The following is a 25,390-nucleotide window of genomic DNA, read 5'->3' as shown; positions in this document are numbered from 1 at the left end:
TTTAGCACAGAACAGAGCTCTATGTTTTTGAAGAGACAATACCATCGCTGACTGCCAGCATGAAAGAAACAAAACCAACAGGAAGGAAACAGCAGTCAAGGAAAGTAATTGCAGGGCATTCACCTCCTCACCTCAAAACCATTTGAACAGTTCAGCATGATGACTGCGCTGCCAAGTAACATGTTCTTCCAATGTGGAAATATCTCGGATGTACAAGTCCTACCGCAAGAGACATTCTAATATATTTCCTACAGCATGTATCACAGAACTTTAAGAATGTCAAAGGAAAGATTTCTCCCTCCTGCCTAAGCAAAGCTGCAGGAACAAGACACCCATTTGCAAGCAAGCTACCAACTACTGACTCAGGGCTGCATAAGCACTTCCATTGACTGCAGGTGTAACTGTTTATTTGCTCTTCAAGAATAGTACCTTACAATTACCACCCTTCCTCACATCTACTATTAAAGCAATCTAAGCCATTCTAGCAGCAAAGCCTGTCCCAGCTGGCATGAAGATTTTAAGGAAGCCAACCAGAGAGGCATTCCGATACACTGCATTAGAAATAATGATCCATCATAAGAAGCAGAGAAATTTGGCTGCAACTCAGCAGTTTACTTAGTGCATCTTGTGTCAAAATTCCTAAATTTACTATCTTAGCTCTACGAGCTTGGAATTATCTATGCTAAGAACAAGATTGTTAATGGAAGAAGTCTGTATTAAACCACACAAACATTCAAAGAAAAAACAGTTCACCTCTTTGCTGCCTAAACTTCAAATCTTCATGAATACTATAGTATTATATGAAACTGCAGACAGACAATAAGCTGCAATCATGATGCACCTAGGAAAGGACTACTGCGAATCCTTCCTATAGTTTCAATACCTTTGAGGAATGAGCAAGCAGGTGAAAGACAAAGACAAAAGCTTAGGGACATTGCCTCTCTTGGCTTTGTTTCAGTCTTTAGCCAAAATCACTGCTGTGCACATTGCTACCCACATCACACAATCCTCCCTTCCGCAATCCTAGCCAACCATGCACGCAGTCATATAGAGTAAGATGTGGAAACCCTTCAGAGTCACACAAATTTATAGGGTTCAACTTCATCTCAGGTGTTACCCATCATTACTAACAAACAGGGATACAATGGTATAAAGACTGCAAGTTATTATACCTGGAACTTAAATAATCGTCCTTCTTTTCCTTCATACTACTTTCCGAAAATCCCCAATACTGCAAGCTTTCCATAAACACATGTAATTCCAAGTTCTTACTAGATTGACTATAAAAAAAGTCTTTAAAGAACAAAAAATGCCTTATTTTACTTTTACTGATGACTATTTCTGCTTGCAATCTCACTTCTGTACTGAATATTTGGGGACCACAACTTAATTTTGAAGGCAATTCAATTAAAAATCCCTTAAGGAATAAGTTAATTTGTGATACGGTTGCAAGTGATGTGTATAGTTCAGTTGTAAGCAAATCACATTACTAGGGCTGAATGGCATAGGAAAACATTTATGCCTAATAATGGCTTTTGAAAACTACCTGCACCATGAATGTCAGACTAAAATTTTGTAGTTTTATAATAGAGTACCTCAGAAGTAAATAAGATCATCTGTTATTTTCTAAAGTGCATTTGTAGCTGAAGATCTCTAGATCCTCTCCTAAGAAATCCAGATGTTAATTACCAATTCTACGTAACTTCCATAAATGCTGTATCAGTACCTTTCATAAGTCAATCCTGGATTTGAAATGCATTCTTTTGAACACCTAATTTGTATTTCCAATGCTAGCTTATGCTTATCTAACTTGGTATTACACTAGTGCTATTCTTAAACTACATATTCCTTTAAATACACCTAGAAAACTGAAATGGTAGTAAAAGGAAAGTGGTACGAAATGGTCGTAAAACTACTTGGCAAATACATGAGTCAAAGATTTAAAATACTATCATACGCAAACTGAAGAAGTACTAGTAAAAATATTCATGGAAGAGTTGGATTGGTTTTTGTTTTGGGTTTTTTTTGGTGGTTTGTTCGGGTTTTTTTTCTTCCTTTCTTTCCCACATTCCCTTGGCTCTTATTCTAACAATGAATTCTTCATGGATGCTATTTGAAGATTATTTTTCAATGTTGAAAAAGCTAGCAAATACCCTGCTTTAAGCTTTTTTCTCCTACCCCCCATGCAATTGTCAATGAGTAGTCATAAATAAAAACCACTGCACAGAAATAAAAGTATATTGAGGCCACCAGGGAATAGACTTCAAGAGGCTGTAATAGAGTATCTGACCAAATTATAGTAAGTTTCACACACACAAAAAACCATAAACATGTAAGTGCATATTTACAAAACTTTTTTTTTTTTTTTTTAAAATAACTTCAGAGATGGCTACAGTCAGATTCTGAAGTTCTCGTTCATTATCCAGTATGAGGTGCATGGAAAACATAACCTTCACAAGTTTCTTAGGTCATGAAATTCTCCTTGATGTTATATTCTATGCTTTTCTTTCTACAGCTATAACAAAAACTGAATATCCAATTAGTACTGTAACATACTCTTGCTTTTTATTTATTTATATAGCAAAAGTGGTATCATTTCAATATAAAATTGAACACAATCAACTACAGTACAACACTTCCACTAAAATCTAAGAATTCACATATGCAGCATATTAATGTTATTCGGTTTCCCTGAGCAAAAATGGTACTAACTTGGACAAAGCCAAATACCCTAAAACAGGCAAGCTGAATTGCTCATCTACAGTTTAAAATGGCATTTAGCAGCATGTAAGTTCTTGCAGCCAGAAAAGAAAGCCTTTAGAAGCACCCATACGAAGCTGCGTTAAAGAGAATGGTTTTGTTTGAGAGCTAGAAGAGGCAACTCAGAAGTGTAACAAAATTTGCCTTGCCCTCTACAAAAACATTCAACCACAACAAACGCAAGATTTGCAAGATAAAACCACAGCAAGACATGAACATGAAATAACTAGAACTGGTACTAAAACAGAAGACAAAAAAAAAAAAAAGCAAGAAAAATTCTGAGTTAGACAAATCATCGCTCCAGTTCAACCTTCCACACTGTTTTAAAATAAATGAGAACTCTTAAATATTTTAGATTATTTCCATCTCCTCTCCAGAAGGGAGCTGTAACCAGTTTGTTTTGTGATTTAAAGAGACTTATAAAGCAATTGTGATTGTTTGAGGAGAGGCAGTCTATTTCATTTTATGCACCTGGCAGTCATATTTGCAGTTTTGCTTTTTTATTAATTGCATATGACCTTCCCTAAACCAATAATTAAGTCCCCCCCCCAGAAGTTCTGTTTAAGCTTTCAGTTTGCTTCCTAAGAGACAGAAATAATTTCTAATAAATAATATTTTTAGACTTTATAACTTGGAAAACTTATCTTTAGGCATAGTTGTACCTTTTTTTTGGTCTTTTCTTAGGTTTGAAAAGTAATGGCACAGAAAATCCCCTAAGCCAAACGTTGTAACTCATTGTTTTTCTTTACCAATTCTTTTTTTCTTTGAGAAGAAGCAGTACAATCAACTTACCCTCTTTCTTTATCTTTCTTGATCATATCTGTTGTAGGCAGCTGGAATAGGTTGCTTATTTCGTAAGGTGGGATCCTAAAACAAGTTAAGTAAGATTTGTAAGACATACTAAAAGATACTTGATAGTTTTTGAACTTCATAAAGTATTAACATGGAACTGCTCAAGAGTATAAACTTAGTTCACTTTTGTAAGAGTTTCAATGCATTTGAAAAATTCTGGTATGTCTGCCTTCAACATCCACTTACAATCTTAGAGAAACAGAGTTTCAAGTACATACTGAAAGCAATGACAACAACCTGAGGCAAAACTAAAGTAGCACTAACAAACTACATTAGCTAAAATCTGTAGTTATATGAAATCACTGACTTTCTGTAATATCTCAAGAATTAGCGGGGGAAAAACCTGTCAACTGACAACTCATGATTAAGCCTTCAGCCACACATACAAAGTGTTCCTTGCTAGCCTGATTAAGCTAAAATTCTGCTAAACCTACAGAATAAAAACAGAATTGGAGGAAAAAAGGCATTCTGGGAAAAAAGTTTAAAAAAGCACCAATCTAGAGGCACACTAAATACCAATTCCATTTTTTTTTTTGTGGACTACTTAGGTACATATTCACAACTATTCTGAATGGGACATCTGAATAGCCCCATGCACAATTTATGAAATTCAACACAAACGAAAGATTTAAATGCTGGAATTCATCTTGCTATTTAAATTTAGTTCTTTGTGAAAGCAGTAGCAACAAAACCAAATCAAAGTATGATTAATTAGCTTTTATAGTAAACTGCTACTGAGTTCAAGAATATATTAGGTTTAATAGAACTCAATAGTAAACATCACCATACAAAATAAATCCTGTCTAATACCTAGATAGACTTAAACAATAAAGCTCTAAGTCTGTCCTCCTGATTTATTACAGGCAAAAGAAAGCTGGTTCAAGCTGTTCCCACTCATGAGTCATGTTCCAGACTCTTAAACATTTGCTACCCTATCTGTCAGAAAAACAGCAAAACATTTTGTTTGAAATGGCAGTAGTCTCATAGATGCAGGATGTCGCTAGTGTTTGATAGATGCAGAAGCTGGCACTAGCAGTTTAATCTCTAAGTAACAAGAACATACTGAACAAATTAAACTAATATATTCAACTCTTTATATACCAATAAATGTAAGTTAAGTCAAAGAATATCTGTGAAGTTATGCTTGAAAGTTGTTCATTCATTGGAACGAGACCAAACCAAATTTCATGTTTAATAGTGACAAGACAGCCTTCATATTCATCAAAGTGCTGCTCTTACCGTTGGTGCTGTATTTGGTGCAGGTCTTTGTTCAGGTGCTCGGCCTTCTTCCCTGGCTTTTACTGATTGAAGAATTGCAAAAATATTCTTGGCAAAGTTCTGAAAAACATATCAGATACCCATGAACCTTGCAACTATCTGCATTTCACGTACTAACACCATAGGTAGAAGACACCATTTGGTTTACTTGTGCTTCACAGAAAAACAAAACCAGTGTACCAATTTTGTAAATAGATGTTTTCTGATTATTTTCTGTGTCAGACCCAAACATAAACAGAGTTTGAAGACATCATCGCTACCCCCTATTCTTTAACACCCAAAACTTGCTAAATCTAACTGGCTTCATTACAGCACAAGCTAAACCAAACTCTTCACAAAGAGCTTGTGAACTGATCTCCTTCTCCCCTCTTGCCTACCATGTCCCTTTCAAACTCTTCGTGCTGTAGCAAGAAGGAAAAACTTTCACCCAAAATTTCCAGGACAAGTCTCATCTCAGAGGCCCATGTACTTATCTACTAATGAGAGCCTGTCTGCTTGCTTTTTGGCCTCCTGACAGGATGTCTCTGGCTCAGTCCTGTTTGCCTAACCCTGTGCTACAAGAAGCTTTCCTCCACCCAAGCACGCTCAGCTTCTCTTAGAGAAGAGTCCTTATGAGCCCCAGGAGGCTTTCCCTGATCCTGCATGGAGCAGCTGTGGCAAGGCGGACAGGCAGCCACCTCCTGCACTTTCCATCAAGGCTCTTGAGCAGAGCAGAACATGCTTCAACCAGCTGTTAACAGTTCACAGGCACAACCCTGTCACATTGTGGTGCAGTTCTTTTAATATTTATTTTGAATTATGACTTCACTCCATTTGGCACCAAGTAATTTAAGCAATAGAGCCTTCCATTTTAAATTGGAGGAAGAAAGTACAGATGTCACATTCACAAATCCTCGATTCAGGAGTTATCAGGATAATTCTAATAACTTCACACAGTGGGTTTGGTTTTTTTCACATAACCAAGTCATTGAGGCACAACTGAACAAATTATATCCATCAAGGTCTTTAAAACACATTCCTCCAGGTAATATTAGTAGGACTGCTTTATTCTAAAGAAAAATGTAAACGCTAATTAAACTTTTGAAAGGCATATGCTTATTACATTACCACTCAATAGGCATTTTAAGCTATGGAGATGTGTACACAATGTCTGTCATTACCGACAATTTTCAGTAATGGTTCATCAGTAAAAGAAACCTTTTATCAATTAAGGAAAATGGCTTTTTTACTGGTTCAGAACAGTATAAAGTATTCACGGAATGCTTAGATTCTTCCAGAGTATTGTAAGCTGAAGTGGTGTTAATTAACACCACTGGCATTACAAAACAAATGCATGAATTACAAAACAAAAGACTTCTGGGATGAATTTCGTAGAAATAGTTTTGAAAGAGCTGTAAGGCAAAGCTTGTCTAAGCTTGTTCACTTGACCCCAAGTCAGCATGTTGTCAACCTGCTCCAAGCCAGAGGGGCAGGAACTGGAAGACCACCAGAAACCACTTATAAAAGCAAAGCCATTCCTTAAGCAAACCCAATTCTTTTCACAAAGACTGAAAGAACTCATACAAAACTGTATTTGAAGTTCTTTTTAGTCAGAAAAATCTTGGAGAGGGGGAGGAAAGAAAAAGCCACACACCAAACTTTAAAGAGCTGTGAGCCATGCACATATCAGCTATACAAGGATACTCAAAATCAGCTCTGTTCTTCAGAAAATAAGTCTAACTACATGCTTTTACTGGAAATTCAGAGATTTCTCCCAAACTGTGGACTGGGCAGCATATCAATCACAATTCTTGTCATTGCTGTGCTTCATCACATACTGTCTCTTGGAAACAACAAGCTACTCAGTCTTCTGAAATTCAGGAGGAGGAACTAATTGCATAACAAGAGGAGGAATATTATACGAGCGATTGTCCATGTAGAAGCAAAGTTGTCTTTCAGTCACAAGGAAGCTACAACCAGTTTTCATATCTGTATTTCATTCATAAAACCTACAGTTAACATACTCTTAAAGCAAGCTTAAATTGCAAATTGTGAGTTTTTCAAAGACATTAGCATTTCAGATTTCAATAGCCTGAAATTGCATATCCTAGATCAAATTTTCAATTCTTTCAGGTAAGAAAACATCAGGATTTTCTCCCATCTGCTGAAAAGAAGTCACTAATAAGCGTGGAATTACAAAGTGTTCTTGCTGACATCTTTTTTCCACAACATAAAAGTGCAGGTCCCCCAAGGCCACGACTAATATCTGTTTGGAAGGAGGGGAAAAAAAAAAAACAGCAGCGTTTTAACAAGCACTGGAACTAAGATCATCATCTGGCTGTTCATTGGCTTGGTTGGGGATGTGGGATTACTTTACTGTGACAGAAAAATGATCGAGCAGGACGTCCACTGCAGGTACCAACTGATTTGCAAAGCCCTGCAGAGTTGCAAGACTTAAGTTTTCGTTGTTCGTACCTTCAGAGATCAGAATATTAACAGCCCCTAGCTTCTGCCCTAGATTTAGTCGAATTTAATACCAAATGCACCATTTTTATGACCAAAAACTTCTGATCTGGGGGGCAGAGCAGAAAAAAGAAAATGTTCTTCTGCACTGTGTCTTAAGAAAATTTGAACACGCTTTAAAAACGATGCTTAAGAAAATCCTTAGTATGTAAAAGAACAATTCCATTGATTCTTGTTGTTAGCTGCCTAGAGTACTGCTACTGCCATGAAAGCTCTCTTTGTTGATTCCAACCATGTCTATGCCTCGTAATAATTCATCACATTGGGGTAGGGGGGGGGGGGAAAGAGGCAAAATGTTTCAGCAACTACCAAATCAGGTTTTTGATATTTTCTTAAATAAAGCCCTACCACAATAGATTTTTCTGCCCATCCTCACTCATGCCTCTAAAAATAAGACTCATGCACTAGACGTAAATCGGAAGGGAAAACAATGGTAGCCAACAGGCGATCAATAACAGCACTTATAGTCAGATAAACATAGTCAATCATCTTACAGAAAAAGTCACACGTAGTCTTTAGGAAAGCCTGCAACAGTATGTAAATTTGCAAAATTTACTGGCACAGATACTCTATCCCTTGCCAACATAGTGACTAACACACACCAAGTCAAGTTACTATCGCTGGTGTTAATTTAACACCAGGCTGTTTGAGGAGAAATACCAGAGCAAGTAAGATCAGCCTGCTCTGCTGGGGAAGACTTAATGAATTTACATCACAACAAAAAATCCTTCTGTAATAAAAATACTTCCATTTAAATATATCACAATTTACTCTGAAAAATTGCCATCTTCATTCTGCAACTCGTATTTAATTTCTGTAACTAGGCATAACCCTAACACTCATTAACAAAGACTTCTAGTCACAATTGCAGCTTTATCAGGCTAGGAAAAAGAAAAAAAAAAATATTTTTTCTAATAATGATCATCAAGGAGAAATATTGATTTCAACTTCATAGAAAACAATTATTGAGGCAAAAATTGTAAAGAAAATATACTTCATCTCAATCATCTGAACAAAAATAAAATATTAAATCTAACATATAAAACTAGAAGCATATAGACTGTTCCACAGCATGACTTAAAGGGCTTCAAAACTCTCATAGCTGAGTTGTAACCAATTTTTAATCAGATTTTACATTCTATTATTTCACTGCAGAGACGGAAGAGCCTAGGAACAACCCTCTAAACTCAAATAAACTCTCCCTTGAGCTGTCAATAAGGATTTCTTGCTGGACATGCATCCCAGGATGATCACGAGCTGCAGAATGTTCTAAACAATGTCCAAACTTATAGTATGGCTGGAGAAGGAAGAATCAAGCCCCTTACCACACTTTACATGTTTGCTTGATCTGCTCAGGCATACTAAGTCCTTTGCAGCCACTGACAGACTGGAAGGCAAGATGCAGTACCAGAAATGAAATATTCCCCATCACACATTTTCAGCAATTCCTATGTACTGCATGACATGAAAAATATAAACAGTATTCAGGTGGTCTCATAAAAGTACAGCAGAGATTAAAAAACTCTTCATATGGAACATGAACCAATGAACTGTATGTTTCAAAGCAAATATTTTGCACTTTTAAATTTAGAGCACATATTTAAATCTGGGTCCTTTGTTTAAGGCATCACTCTCCTATGCCTAAGAATTGTTATCTTCAACTTGTAAACTGTTCATCAACATTGAAGGTGATCTTCTGTCCCACTTGTTTTTCTAATTTAAAGACAGTCCTAAAGCACTGCATTTTATATTGTGTGCTAGGTTGCCCTCAGAATCAAAGGTTGGACATATGCAAGATTGATATTCAGAGACAGGCGCAAGCAACTGCAAGCATGCAAATACACTGGTAGGATGGCTACGTGAACTATTGCTATTTTCTGCACTGTGCTTTTTCAGACCATAAAAATTTCCATAATTTCTGACCCAGCATCTTTCCTCTCCTTATGTAAGAACACTTCAGGTAAAGGCCACAGCTAGAAATACGCTCTTGAATTACAGAGTTGTGATGAAGTAAAGCGCGCTTTTTGAATTACTTACATATGCACCTCTCCCATTTTTTTCATCTGCTTCCCTTTGAGTAACACGCAAAGCGCACAAGATGCTCAACTGCACTGACAGGCATCTTTGCAGAGAGCTCATGGTACCTCTCAAACTGTTCTCCACACGCTTTTGACCTGTACATACCACACTACAGTAAGTCATACAACAAGCATACTACCACACAGAGAATTTTAAAGAGAACCACCGAAATAAATACATGCCTTAGTTGTGCTTTCAAGACAATAGTAGTTTAAGAAACTCACAATAAAGTACTGGATTTTATATCACTAACCAACTGAAGCAGAGTACATGACATTTTTTTATAGGTTCCCTAATCTGACAGCTTAAAAAATTCATTAATAAACCTGAACTTGTCACTAACTGCTGGGGAAAAAATAAAAGCCAGACACTCCAATTCACAAAAAGTTACTCTGGGAATTAAATAATATTTCTTTATGTTCCAGTCAAAAAATTCACCTATGTATTTCTATAGTCTACCAGACTGAGTTGAAAACATAGCTATTAGCCATGTGTATTTGTGGGCTCTGCTTTCAGTAATAAATTCCACTCCTCACTTTTTCCATATTACCTTCACTAAATTTTTATAGCAAGAGTATAGGAAAGACAACTAAAACATTTAATTTTAAAAAGCACAAAGGCTGATTCAGAAGTATGAAAGAGCAGCAACACTATAATACCCTGAAGATATCGCACAGTATAAAATCTGCTCAAAAATCCCCCTCATACATAATCCGAGTTTATTTCTCCTATGAATGCACCATATGGAAATGTATTTTTTGTAATAGTTATAGAAGCAGTGCTTAAGAATAGTGAATGTTTTGGGGTTTTTTATAGCTGACCTAAATTTTCTCTCAAGAAACACAATGCTTTATTCTACAGAGCTTTCTGAGAAGGTGCTGATTTACAAAAATTAGATACCTATTCTGACGAGCTATCTATTTACAAAACAAGATGCATTACTGTTCAATATAAATAGAATTTTATAATCAGGCCCATCTTTCCTTTAACTGTCTGAACTAGCACCTAGCAGCAATATAACGGTCTTCCCAGTTTTACTAAGGAAGCTAATATAGGGTAAAGTGGAGTTTGAGAACTTAAGCTACACCATGCCATTACACTTGTGCACAGCTGTTCTAAAACCATACGCTTGTTCCATTTGAAAGCATTAATGAGGATACTAGTTGCTATTAACCTGGCACACCTTTGCCTTTTCAATTTTGCTATTAAATTCACAACTATTGTGAATTTCAGGAACATAGAACAATTCTGCCACCTAGAGCCCATACATAAAATTGCTCTTACAATCAAATAATTTCTTTTAAAATATCCCAAATTTTACTCTCAGACCTTTTAGCTGTCAAAATTGATTAAAATACTGTATTAGTCTTTCTATGAAATTATTTTAATTTAAATATTTTCCAGTTACAAGATCATATAAAAGAATTTACTGAAATTGTGATAATAACTGTAGTATTAATCCCCTCACAGGCGACTTTGCTAGTAAAAAGAAATCAGAACAAAAATACAAGAACTGGAAAAGTGATTACTCACAGCATTTACTTCAAATACGTTAGTTACTGTTAAAAGGGTTAACCCATTCAAATAAAAGACATTAATTTAAAAAATAAGAGTATACAAATACTAACTGCAGTGGTAATATTTTCCAGGTGATAACACTAAACTAAAAATATTGACCACCATAAAGATGAGATTCATCTGGGGAAAATTAAAATTCCTGCTATTTAATACTCAAGCACAGAAATACAGAAAACCACAAAGGAATAACATTCTGAAATGGTTCAGAGTAAGACACTGTATTAGATAAATTTGCAACTGTGGGTTACATCCAAGGTAAATGCCACATACCAGGAAAGTGCTAATCCCTCTAGCTAGGTCAGCTATAAACCCTAGTCATCTTACTCAGTTCTGGACTTACCAGCATGCACACAAACATACCCAGAAGCTGCGGGCAGGGAAATAAAATCAACATTATGGAACTGAATACACACAACTCACAGGCATGCTCTACAAAATGAAGTTAGAGCTAGTCCATTCCCTTCCATATTAATGTCCTTTTTTACACAACACACTGGGCATCATCAACCTTTTTTTCCAAGAAAAGTACAGATTAGTACATTACAACAGCAATAACTAAAGATATCAATTCTGAAAAATTATATGTTAAAAAAACCCGGAAAAGTTGTTTATTTAAACAGATGGCTTGTTATACAAAATAAATTCCTGTGCTTTCAAAACAAAGCTTAAGAAAAATATGTGCTGAGTAGCCTAGTCTAAATCTTTCACATAAGAACAGAGAATATAAAAATATCAGGATTAAGGCAGAAAAACATTTTATTTGATTCAGGCTTACTTCCTACTTTGTTAGAAAGGAAAGGGGGCAAGTTTCATATATATACAAAAGCCATAATTCAGAACAGTCTCTTAATTTTTTGGTAAGTATTAAGCAGGGGAAAGATTAACTACCCAGATCGTGAGAGAATCAAATTGGTCATTCTGCAGAGGTGAAGCAACAGCAAGTAAGAAATAAGACCTTTGCTTCAACATTTCAACCTAGACCTAGCAAGTAATACGCACATAAAGAAACAATCTTACATTGACAAAAAGATACAATTTCATGATTCAAAGGTTATGAAACTAGAGGGACCGAGTGTGACATAACTCTGATCCCATATCAAGTTTTAACATTCCAGTAAGTTTTTCTGTTATTAACAGATACCTGCATAAGGAGCCCCCATCTGATAATTCTTCAATTTTATACTCAGCCAATTCCATTAGAAAAATGTTTACCTCAAATTCAGATTTCTCATTTCCAACTTTCATGGTTCTACTTCAATGCTTTTCCTTGGAACATATCCAGGTGCACAATAACATAAAGACACCATACAAGTCACGCAACAACTACTGCCTCGCAATGTCTTCAAAAGACTTAAGCAAGGCTCAAGGAAGACAGTAAAGAAAGAATTTACAGATCTGTTAAGGGTCCAAGAAACCCACAAAACCAGCAGCCAGACAAGTCCCATGCAGTTGCTGTACACAGATATATAAAACTGTGTCTGTATATAGACTCACATACACGAAGCACATATAGCAATTGTTCCAGCTTCTTAGTTGAAAGCAGTTTGGAAAGGTTATGTGGTATAACCTTTATGCCTTCCCATATATTCAATAGGATGGATTATGTTTTTTCTCCTGTACATAGGGTTAGAGTCCACTCAAAAGGTAATTCTAATATACTCACAACTGTAAGAAAATATGACTGAAGAATGCTACTCAAAATTTAAACTTTTAGCAATAACCTCTAGCGCATCCCTACAAAGAAAAGGATGAAAGTTTTTGGTTTTTTTTTAAAAAAAATCAGAAATACTCAGAGCTCTCTGATCTTCTAAGAACACGGTCTTATTTCAAAAAGTTATAAATTCACAAGGCGTTCACTAGTGCATTTCGAAGATTCCAGTTTTAAGATTTCTCTACACACAAGTAGAGTATGTTCAACCTGGCCCAGTTACCACCTTGCTTATCTAAGAAATATTTCTGAGCAATCTGGAAGATTTAAAAAAAAAAAAAAAAAAAAAATAGTAATCAAATACAACAAAAGTCACAGACAAAAATAAGCCCCCCACATACACCTGTGAAAGCTGAAACTCCTGCTTATGCTATTTTAATTTGTTCCTGCAGGAAGAATTCAAGAGCCATGAACACATTTACAGTAGAGATGGAATGAAGAGGTTCTTCCTTCAGAAAAGATTGCTCCTACAGGAAATTATAAAAATTAAAGGATTATTCAGGAAGGAAAGCTAGAGGAAAGAGATGAAAGGAAGTAATCTATTTTAGTTCAAACAGTTTTTCTAGGTGTTCAATGATTTCTTTTACAAAAAAGCCAGACATTTATCTAAAAACATGTACACAACATCATTGAAACCTCTGCAAAGCAGTGATTCAAAAGTTAACACTCCAAACACTTATGATGGTAAGTATTCTAAATGTGGGTTCAAAACTTGAGCTACCAGCGAAGATATCCAGTCCTATATACAAAGGTGTCTCAATAATGAAGTTACAAAGTAGTGTTTTGCTAGTATTTTCCCCTAAGACTTGCAGTTTCAAAAGTGTCAATATTAATTCTGACTAATCTTCCCCAGACAATATTTCAGTTCAAACTGTCTTAATATATATAAAAATCTGTCAAACTTAACAGGCTCTCCAGAAACAGGTTCCACAGTCAATGGCATGACTATGTTATCAAGAACTCATTGATACCTTTCTAACATGACGCAAGTAATCATCCTAAACTATCACATCTGCTTTATACAAATAAGGCCACCAAAAAAAACAAAAACCAAGTGAGGCACTTAGAGCAGCAAGACACCTTGTCCAAATATCAATCTACAGATTAAATAACTTCCACATTTTCTTCTTTAAACTTCCCTCCCTACACCTGTACTACTTCTCATCCCCAGAATATTCAGCTGTACCATGTCTGAAGATAACAATTCCCTTACCCAATTCTTGTGTGTTTGTGAAGATCAAGAATGAGAATTGGACTGCATGAAGAGCGAGGACAAACAGAAGAGATTAATTTCTTAAAGTCCCCAACAACTGTGGCTGTTAAAAGAATAGTAAAGGAAATCAGTAGTTCTAGCATCAAGTACTTTTATTGCTTTTGAAATCCGACTAAATTTTTAGTTGGTTAGACTGTCAGTTGACTCACCAAAACAGCAATGTTTTGCATGCCTTTAGTCAAACCTGAAATTAGATTGCTTTAAACAATATATCCCCTCAAATAGATCTAAAATTAAGCTACTATGAGAGGAGAAAAAACTTAAGACTAAACAGAAGCAATTTGGCTCTGAAAAGTGATTACATAAAAGTGTCACATTATTCATAAGATCTAGAAGACTACACTACAGACTTGGGGGAGGCCAACAGATGTTTAAAACAGACACTGCAGGATGACTCATCCACTAGCAATTAAATCAAACACTATTTCCAAAAGAAGTTAGAACTGCATAATAATCAGGCAGAAAACTATGGAAAAATACTTCAACAAAAAGTTCTAAAGCAAAACAAAAATAAGCAAGGAAATGCAAATTCTAGAAATCTTAAAATCAAAAGGGGACAGGTGAACTAAAATGTCTGATTGTACAAACAGCAGCAACCTCAAAAAAAAAAAAAAAAAAAAAAAAATCAGTAAAAAGACAGGGATCAATGCAACATCTGATTAAAAGAGGGTACCAGAGGGGGTCGTACAGATAAGGTACCTGTGTGATGCATTATAAAAAGCTTAGAGTCAAATAAACTATGAATGACAACCAGTGAATGACAGTAAACAAATAACCTGTCCCAAATCAAAGCATTAGTGCTACATTGCCAATATGAATAGGACAGTATAGAGACTTCCAAAGATGACAGTAATTATGAGAGGCTGCAGTTACTTTGTAGGTTGGATAAGTGTCAAGAAGGAAAGTGATGTAGCAATTAATTCTTTAGCTATCATAAGCAACTGTTTCTTGGAGCAATTGGCCAAAGTAGCCACAAAAGGAAAAGCATCTCTTGATTTAGGCCATAGTACCTACTTTAGAAAGGTAGCTGCTTGTGCTGGTTTTAACAGAGAGAATGAATTTTTTCCATAGTAGCTAGCATGGGGCTATGTTTTGGATTTGTGCTGAAAACAGCATTGCTAACGCAGGGATGTTTTTGCTACTGCTAAGCAGGGCTTACGCAGAGTCAAGGCCTTTTCTGCTTCTCACCCCACCCCACCAGCAAGTAGGCTGGGGGTGCACAAGAAGCTGGGAGGGGATAAGGCCAGGACAGCTGACCCCAATTGACCAAAGGAATATTCCAGACCATATGACCTCATGCTCAGCATATAAAGCTGGGGGAAGAAGGGAATAAGGAGGGGACATTCAGAGCGATAGCATTTGTCTTCCCAGTCAACTGTGACAGAACCTTGCTTTCCTGGAGATGGCTGAACACCTGCCTGCTGATGGGACGGAGTGAATGAATTCCTTGGTTTACTTTGCTTGTGCACACAGCTTTTGCTTTACCTATTAATCTGTCTTTATCTCTACCCATGAGTTTCCTCACTTTTACTCTTCCAATTCTCTCCCCCATCCCACCGAGTGAGAGAGTGGCTGGGTGGGGCTTAGTTGCCCACTGGGGTTAAACCATGGCAATGAAGGATATTCTACAACAGGAGTATCAATGCACTCAAATTCCACATTCTTGTAAACAAAAAAACCCACCCTACAGCCAAGAAAAAAATCCACCCCTTAAATTTCAGCAAGGGGAGCTACATAACAATGAAGATGCTATCAAAAAAGAACAAAAAGCAGCATCTAAAAGGGCAGAATGCAAGTATCATGAAAACTTTAAAAGATGTTAAAGAAGAATGCTACATCACTGGAGACTTTAAAAAAAAAAATCCTGGAACTGTTCTATAAAGCAAAAAAGGCTATTTGAAGTAAAAAGCAAACTTCAGAATCAGTAAATGTGTCCAAAAGGAGAAACAGTAAGTACTCCATAAATATAGTTAAGATAATTGCCATCTACACAGTATTTTGAGGACTCCTTGATGATGGAATCAGTACTTTTTTCAAACACATCAAAAACAGAGGAAACCTGCCAGGAAGCTGATAAGGATGATAAATTCTTTTTGCTGTGGCCTGATCTTCCTAGTGTTTTCCTTTTGCATCTTAAGCTATCTCTGCATCTTTGTTTACTACAGAGAACACCAGGGAAGTTCACACACAGGAGTTTTTCTCTGTGGAGAAGAGAACTTGAGGAGCTGCCTCAGACTGAAGCAATTTTTGGAAAGAAACAATAAAATTGACATTTTGGTGTGTGCTCACCATTCACTCAGGAGTTCTAAAGGAATTCAGATATTAAGAAGTCAGGCACTATATGGTATGTAAACTATTGTTGAAGTCAGTTTTGATTTTAAGCATTCTAGGAGGATTCAAGAGACTGTGGATATACCAAGTGGACAGTGAAAATTTACAATAAAAGGAATTACCAGGCACATTAGTAATTCAAGTATCATACACAGAAAATCAAAACATTTGCAGAGGGGTATCACGCTTCCCTGATCAAAATTCTTTAAATGAACAGGCAAGTATGTAAGGAATGATCTACCTGAGAGAACACAGCTGAGTTTCCTAACAACTTTTGAGAAGGTCTCTTCACAAAGGTTCTTAAGAAAAAAAAAACAAAAACACAAAACAAAAACAAACAAAACCAAACCAAAAACCCCTCCCAAACAGCCTACAAACAAACAAAAAACCCTGAGCTGTTCCAAAATAAGTCACAACCCTGGATAACAAGTGATGTTTCCCCATCTACTTACTCTCACTGTTACTTGTACAAAAATATAAACATTAACATTTGATGATTTCTGTCCATGCTATCAGCAATGCTCCTGCAATCCTGCACAAACAGAAATAAAGATTTGCCATTACGCCTATTACATTCATCGGGCTAGTCAAAGGAACTGCATGCTGGAGTCCAAGGACAAACTTGATCTCATTTCTTGTCTTTCTCCCCATGTCAGGTTTTGCTTAAAATCACTACCTCATTTCACTACTATTACAAGGATACTACAATAAAGCATTTAACTCTTCTTTGCAAGTTTCCCTTGGAAGACGTACAAAGATACGAATGCCATGAATTATTTGCTAAAGGAGGAAAAGCTACCCAGATTCCTTCAGTACAAACACTTCTGATGACTAAAACATGAAAGGCTTTAACCAATTTATCAACTGTTCAGCAGTGAGGTTGCTACAAATCTCACAGACTTAAAGAACCAACACTCACTCTGCACATAGCATGCAGGTATGCGCCATATACCTAGTAATTACCCCATAATTCATGAATGAAATTATTCTACCACTAATGCCACTGAGACCAGGCTGTGAGAATGAGCACTACATAAAATACTGTTAAAAATAAGACAAATGAAAACTGGGACTTCATTTACATCTAAGCATTATTTTCCTGTGACAGTACTTAAAGAAGCAGTGACAGCAAAGGATACAGTTTGACAGGAAAAACAGACATTTGGAATCTTTTAAAAATTGACTTACTGCTTCCTTAGGAAATTTAGTGCCAAGTATCACTGCAATAAAGAAAGCCTAACTGTCCAAAGAGAGCAAGCTGTCAGCTATGCTTGCAACCATGTTTTGAATGGCACATAACCAAGTGCAGCTAAAGACAGATTAAAGGAGCATGACAGGAATACACAGAAAAGCCTCCCCATGGTAACACTTTCTGGGTTTGTTCTTTTGAGCATTTTCTCTCCTTTCTTTGGTGTTTTCCACAGCTTAGCAGCCTTTGGACTTTCAATGTAGACATGTTGCTACTTCTATCAGTTACTCCCCACTTTTGTCCGTTTCAAACCCACAGGTACTTTCACACAGCCTCCCAATTGTAGGACTCAAGCCAGCTTTGTTCAAGAGGAATTAAGCGATTACTTGGTATCTTTTAAATGGCTGAAGCAAGTATTTCGAGATACTTTTTAGGCTTACTGTAATAAGGTAAGAACGACCTCTTCTGTCACTGTGCCAACAGCCATCCAAAGCCTATCTTTACCCAGAACACTAAGCATAATCCCTCCAGTCATCTATAGTTAACAAGATAGAGATACAGAAAAAAGAAAATGCAGTTTGTCATTTGGATCATAAAAATAGCTTGGAATCTAGAGCATTACCTTGCCTGTGCTTTGTAAGATTGTAGTTCTTGTCCTCCATACTCTCTCCCTGCTGACAATATCTCTGGTTACATCCACTTCAGCATCAACAAAACTTCTCTGTTTAAGAGCAGTTATGTCATCATCCAGGTCAGTTTTGATAGTGGATCTTTTCTTTGCCATGATTTTTGCTTTGATAGCAGCAATTTTTTCCACGGACATGGCTTCAGACAAGGACCTAAATGAGCAAAAGTAACAGAAGAGACTGAATAATTGCACAAACAATTCTTCTGAAATAATTTGTGAATAAGTAACTTCAACCTGCTTAAAGTTTATGGCTATGCTATAAACCATAAAATAGACACCTTGCATATACCTGAAGATTACATGAGCTTGGCATTGCTGTTTTGGGCACGAGAATCAAACTTCTGGCAAAATACACCATCCCAGTATTAGCACAAAAAACATCAAAAAATCCCAGCTATAACATGCAGAAGACTGCAAATGTAAAGCATCAGGACTAACGCTTCAATTTACAAGGTCATCTGAATTTCATCTCCCTGTTATTTTTAGTGGATTACAATTTTGTGTCCAGTAAATCAAACTTTGGCTGCTCTGAGGCTTTCAAAGCATTAATCTAAATTTCAGCTGAGGTGCTGTTGCATGGACTTGGCCACTTGGAAGATGTGTTACCTTTTCAGAGCATGTAGGCCAAACAAACAACAGATGGTAGTAACTTTGTCCACATTAATCTGTGTTTGAGGTAGCTCAGTTCAGTCCAAGAGCACAACATCTTTATCTGTTTGCTTTTAATGGTAAACACAGAATTTGGTTGCAAACAGTAAGCCCTACTGTTTTGCAGGTGAGCTGAAGGAAAAAAAAGGACTGAATTGTACAATCCTAACTGCAAATACCTGATTCAATTTTACGTGATTTTTTTTTTTTGGAGATTACACTGAAAAAAATTAATACAAGTAGTCCTGGTATGTGAAGTATTCTCCTTTTACAACTAAGCTATTGGAAAGAGAATTTTTTTTTGTGTTGCTGTTAAACAAAGTAACAACACTGACAAGCACTGAGTTCCAACTCACTGTAATGAAACCTGTAAATGTTATTTGCACTTTTAAAAGGGCAGTCTTACACTGAGCATTAAGAATCTGTAAAAAATACAGAATACAAAGTAATTACGAATGAATATTCAGTAATCCTCACTGCAGCATTGTCTTAGAACTCTAGAACAGAAGTTGTGATACACTCAAGCTATTAGTTGACACAAAACAATGTACTTTTTGACTTTTTGATCCTTAGACTTCCTGATTTTAAGTCAGGTATGACAATTACATTTCTTTTTTTTTTCCCCCCCTATAGCTTCCTTTTAAGTATGCCTACATGCGAGAGAGAGAAGATATTAAAAAGATGTATTATTCATGTGGTTAGGTGTAATTATGCATTCTATAAATGCCTCACTTAGCTATATTAATTGTTGCAAGGGTAACTTGTAAATTTAAATCCTAGTAAAGGGCAGACAATCATTCACAGTACTGTTTATGCTCAAGAAATAAACTTGTCAACAATGCAGTTGGTCTAGCAAGTGAAAGTACTTACTTGCAAAATCCAATGCAGACCAAGTAGTACATTAATTCACACTCATACACATTAACTATAGGAATCATAACTCCCACTTTATGTGATGAGACCTGACACATTAAAGAAATTAAGCAGCTGCCTTAATATTAAGACTTCTGAACTCAGGTATTTGAAAATGAACTACTAGAGTCTGGTACTCTACTAAGCCCAAGATCTAAGCATCAACAAGGTCTTGCAACAATTTCATTTCTGCCTGGCTTTGGGAAGATACGGTATAAGATTCAAAACCAGCTGTCATTCTCTGTAAAATTTGGGATGGATACAACAGAAAAGGAAGGGTGATAGGCAAGTTTTTAAGCACTTGAATAGTGATTACTACTTATGGCAATGACTACATTATCCTTTGGCAGTCTAATGCATCTTCAGAGGCAAGAAGCTCACCTCTGTAGGCAGTTAAACAAGAGGTTGTGTTACCCTTTGATCTGTTCTCACAATGTTTTCCTCCTTTTGCATACAAAACATTCCTCAATACAGGGTATTTTTCTTTGAAATACAGAGGGAGAATCAGCTTCCCCTTGCAGTTCTCCTCATTGTATTTGACTGCTTGGATAAACACCATGGCAGAAGAAAGCAGAAACGGCAGACTTGGCAAGAGGAAGAGACCACTGTCTGCTCACTTCTCAAAGACAAAACAAATCTCATGCCATGACATCGGAACTTCTGCTCAAGAACAGGAGTCTGACCAGGCACGAAGTTCTGCCTCCTCAAGCATTACTGATGATAGTACCTAAGGGAGGGAGACTTCCACTGAGAGCTGTTGGACAAAAGTAAAACTGGGTGTCTTGAATAGCACAAGAATTGCTATCAGTCCTTTAATTAAGCATTAGCCATAAGAAAAAGAAGTATTCCTACCTGATCTGCTCCGTTTGCACGATACCTTCTTTATGTCCTTCCAACCGAGCTGCCAACCGCTCCTTGTCAAGACGCACACACTCTTCATCCTAGCAGTAACAGTAGTGTTTAATTGTAATGTTTCTTTTTTGTGCATTTTCTTTAATACTATTAGAATTAAAGCTGTTCAGACTTTTTTTTATATTTGCAAAAATAATCTTTATTTCCAAGTTTTTTTGAACTGTGCATTAGTGTTAACTGTACAGCTATTAGAAATTTCCTCTTAAGAACCACAGTGTATAATTAGAATAATGAAAAGGAAACTACCATTCCCTCAAAGAGCATTGCTCAGACAATAATTCAGAACAATAGAAAAATAAGTCAGAAAACTTGAAGCTGGCAAACAATGCACACATTGAGATGGACAATACATATACACACATACATACATAAGGTAAATTAATCAGTCACTCAAATTTGCCCAGATATTTAATCAGTGTCATTTTTAAAGAAAAGAACTGCTCAGAACTGTTATATCTTGACACAGAACTTTTATAAATGGCATTACTAGTAAATATAAAAACAAGTCAAGAGTAAGGAAGTCTCTAGTTACTCAAGCCAAGTTTGAGACAGACGTGTAATTTGAGAAACCAGCAGAGAGATGTAATTTTATGCCATCTTTTCAGCTTCTTAATGCTGGTACCACTTGTGTTCAATCTGTCTTACTTCCCCACAAAACTTAAATCAGCATCAAGCCTGTCCTACTGCTAAAAGGCTGCTTGGAAAGGCTGAAGCAGAGCAAAACCAGTCATGCCCATGTATTAGAAGGGACATGGAATCTTTACACTGAGACAATCTCTGAATAACTTAAGACAGACTTTACAAACTCTGAGCTGCTGGAACAGCAATGAAACAAACAGAAGATGGCCATAAGCTCGTTAGGCTCCTCTGCAGAATTCTTGGTTCTCCAAATCATAAGGGTGAAAATCTATAGTTTCAAAACATACTGCCATCACAACCACATTGGGTAATGTAGAACAAAAATTTATATGCTCATGTGCCATTAAGAACGCATAAAGTTTTTACAATTCTTATGCAGTTATAGCTAAGCACAAACAATGTTCAAATCCAGTTCTGGAATAAGGGAATTTATATATTTTGATAACTCTTCTTCTAAGAAGAAATCTAAAGCCTCAGTACTCTGAAAATACATACAGCCAGATTTATAACAACTCACAGAGAAGACAACTGGATGAACATATTTAAAAAAAAAAAATAAATCAAGAACAACAGTAAGTTTTTAAAACCAGGCAGAGTTAAGTAATACAATGTGTGTAATAGCTAGACGTATTGCTTTTATTCAAGGTGTACTTGTGAAAATACACTGTTAAATTAATTACCTAAGCCACAGCTTCAGAAAATAGTAACCACAGGGACAGTTTCATGTACTGCTATAAAGAGACTAAAATAGCAGGTAAACCAAATAAGTATCCATTGATAGAGTTAAGACTAACATTTAAGTTATAATGCCAACTCAAGGCTGGCAAATAACCATAATCAATCATTAAACAGCACTTTTATTCCAATCCCATAGCTCTTAGCAGGCAGGTTATAATGCAACAGGTAGTACTTAGAGATATGTGGTCAAGCTTTCCACTTTCATATTACAACATACATCTACTAACTAAAATTCCAAGTTTAAATCAGAGGCTTAAATTCTAACTCCTTCCAGTTTACATCCACACTAACAGAAGTACTGTGTGCATGCAGAGGATAGGTAGCCCAGCTGAACTGCTACAAAAACAGATAAATACTGTCATTTACCACCACCCCCAATTTGTATTGAAGACAGTTACTGTCATTACCTCTATTCTTGGTTTCTTCGCTTCTGCTAATATTTCATCTGCTGCTCTTTTAACTACAAGAAAAAGAGGACGTTAAAAATGCAGGATTGCAGTAGACTTTCATAAAATAAACGTCAAAGTTACTTTTTAGTTAAACTGTACCTTGAGTTGACCGTTGAAGACCAATTTCAAGGGGAGCACTTCTGTCTATACTTGAGGAGGTTGCTGCAATCAAACACAACATTTCATTTAAGTACAAAAGATTTGCAAAAATATTTAAGTATAAAAGGAAGAAGGACAATGAATAAATTGCAACAACGGAAATTCTAACTAGATATTGGGTAGCAAAGGCAGTCAAACAGTGGAACCGTAGAAATTCAGAACAAGAATGAATATAAAGTTAGGTCAGGTTGCTCAGGGTCATTCGGCCCATTCTTTGAAAAGCTGATTGAACCAGATGACCTCCTGTGATCCCGTCCAACCTAAACTAGTCAGTGATTCAATGATCTGTATATATCACACAAAAGAAAAACAGTCACAAAGATAATTACTTTATAACCTGGAATCAAGATCTACTAGTTTGTCTAGTTTTTGGAATAAAGACAACATGCTGGTCCCTTTAAAATACATATAAAAAGGGTTTACTGCTCATATTACAGAAATAATCTCATATTCCAGTATACTTAAAATTCTAAGACCTACAAAACCAAGCAACTTACAAAAGCAAGCCACATTTATCTTTCACTCAGAGAAACCTCTTTTCTCTGACTATTGTTAACAAAAAATTTAAGATGGTGGAACACCAGGCAAATCTGCCAGACTCACAAAGCAATGATTTGATATATTTTACTATACTGAAGATTTTATCCCACATGCTTATTGCATCAAGATCAATGCGCTACTGAAAGTTTCCCACAGTCTAGAGAAGGAAAAAAATATAAATGCTCTACTGGTTTTGGCTGGGATAGTTACTTTTCTTCATAGCTAGTATGGGGCTATGTTTTGGATTTGTACTGAAAACAGCATTGCTAACGCAGGGATGTTTTTGTTAACTGCTGAGCAGGGCTTACACAGAGTCAAGGTCTTTTCTGCTCCTTACCCCACCCCACCAGCAAGTAGGCTGGGGGTGCACAAGAAGCTGGGAGGGGACAAGGCTGGGACAGCTGACCCCAACTGACCAAAGGAATATTCCACACCATATGATGTCATGCTCAGCATATAAAGCTAGGGGAAAAAGGAGGAAGGGGAGGATGTTCAGAGTGATGGCATTTGTCTTCACAAGTAATTGTGACAGAGCCCTGCTTTCTTGGAGATGGCTGAACACCTGCCTGCTGATGGGAGGGAGTGAATGAATTTGGTTTGCGTTGCTTGGGCACACAGCTTTTGCTTTACCTATTAACCTGTCTTTATCTCTACCCATGAGTTTTTTTACTTTTACCCTTCTGATTCTCTCCCCCATCCCACCGGGGCGGGGAGCAAGCAAGAGGCTGGGCAGTGCTTAGTTGCAGGCTGGGGTTAAACCACAACAACGCTAAGCATTCTAACACATAACAATTAACCAAAGGATGTTCATAATAAGGAAAAAGTGTCTCACTTCTAAACAGGCGTGTAGGAATGCAGCTCTTATCTAAATGCTATTAAAAAAGTTCAGAACAAAATTAAAAAACAAAATAAACCCTGACTTTGAGAAGTTTGACTGCAAACTGAATATCGTTAACCATCTTTCCCCTCCTAACCCTCACTTGTTCCACAAATATAAAGCAGTAAATAGCACTATGTGTCTAAGTTAAAAGAAAGCATCACTCACATGTTTCCCCATTTAGGTATGCAAGCAAGTCTTTCCTATCAGGTCTTCTTACCACAGGAATGTTTTCAGTCTGAAAAGACAGCAGACTTGACATTAAACTGTTATTCCCTTGGAAAGTCTCGAAGATTTTTCATTTTTCTTGAAGACTACTCACTCACACCAAGACAGAAACACGTCCTGCCTCCCAAGAAAGCATAACTATCAAGCTTAAAAATACAACCACTTCCTAGCAGATGTTCAGCTACACAAAATGAAACATGTTGTCTGCCATAAAACTGAAAGAGAGGACAGTCTTTTCCCCCCTTCACTTCAAACTTGCAAATAAGATTAAGAACTAGCTTTTAACACACGCAATTCTCTGCCAGGAGTCAATGTTGTACACAGAAATAGAGTATTTTAATATTATTTTTCCAAGCATGTACAACACACAGCACTGCTGTATCAGGTAACCATGTGGCACACGGGAAGATGAAGTGTAAGCTCATAGAAAGCAGTCAAATGGAAATCAAAAGTACTTTCTCTTTCAGAGTTCCCCTATCTTTATTTATAGAGTATATTTAATAATTTCTTTAATTAGATTGCATCCTTCTGAGTCCACTCCAAAGCTATACTGCTGTACTTTTCTCTGTTTTGTAGATCCTTGCAATCTCAGGCACTAAAAGATCATCTAGATTGGGATTGCACAACAGAGAACAAATGGACAAAAGTACTTTTGAAATAGCGCTGGAGACAACTGTAACCATAGAATATGAACAGAAATGCTGCCACTATTATTAAGATTTGGGTGACAGACTCTTGTATGTGCAACCTGATGGTTTGAAGGGATAATCTGTTGGAAAGTGAATTGTCAAGAAAAATACTCCACCTTGATAGGGACTGTCATTTGATCCCTGTGTAGAGGTGTTCTTTCTAAAAACAAACACACTTTGTCACGTATCTTTTTCCCTTTCCCCAGCCAAGTTCATACACTTAAATGCTACTATTGTACCCTGAAATTAACTATCCACATATTCATTACCACAAACAAGACAAAATAAAATTTTATATGGTCTACTTACTGCAGCACGGCGGACATAAACAGGATGTGAAAGGTGCACATTATTGAGCAGG

At 36.5% G+C, this 25,390-nt stretch overlaps 1 protein-coding gene and 1 pseudogene across 1 annotated transcript in view; both read right to left on the bottom strand.

Annotated features, from left to right (window-relative positions):
* Positions 1–25,390, bottom strand: part of CDC73 (cell division cycle 73) — a 114,696-nt gene that overhangs the window by 86,399 nt on the left and 2,907 nt on the right. The window contains 8 exon segments of the mRNA XM_035895823.1: positions 3,549–3,627; positions 4,852–4,950; positions 18,173–18,389; positions 20,651–20,739; positions 22,495–22,547; positions 22,636–22,698; positions 24,281–24,350; positions 25,339–25,386. Of these exon segments, the coding sequence (XP_035751716.1) occupies positions 3,549–3,627; positions 4,852–4,950; positions 18,173–18,389; positions 20,651–20,739; positions 22,495–22,547; positions 22,636–22,698; positions 24,281–24,350; positions 25,339–25,386 (718 nt within the window).
* On the bottom strand, positions 24,854–25,295 carry LOC104127614 (annotated as a pseudogene).

Source organism: Egretta garzetta, unplaced genomic scaffold, assembly GCF_000687185.1.
Source record: "Egretta garzetta isolate BGI_Z169 unplaced genomic scaffold, ASM68718v1 scaffold86, whole genome shotgun sequence".
Lineage (NCBI taxonomy): Eukaryota > Metazoa > Chordata > Aves > Pelecaniformes > Ardeidae > Egretta > Egretta garzetta.
Note: the sequence above shows the minus strand (reverse complement) of the source record. Positions and strands in the feature narration are given on the sequence as shown.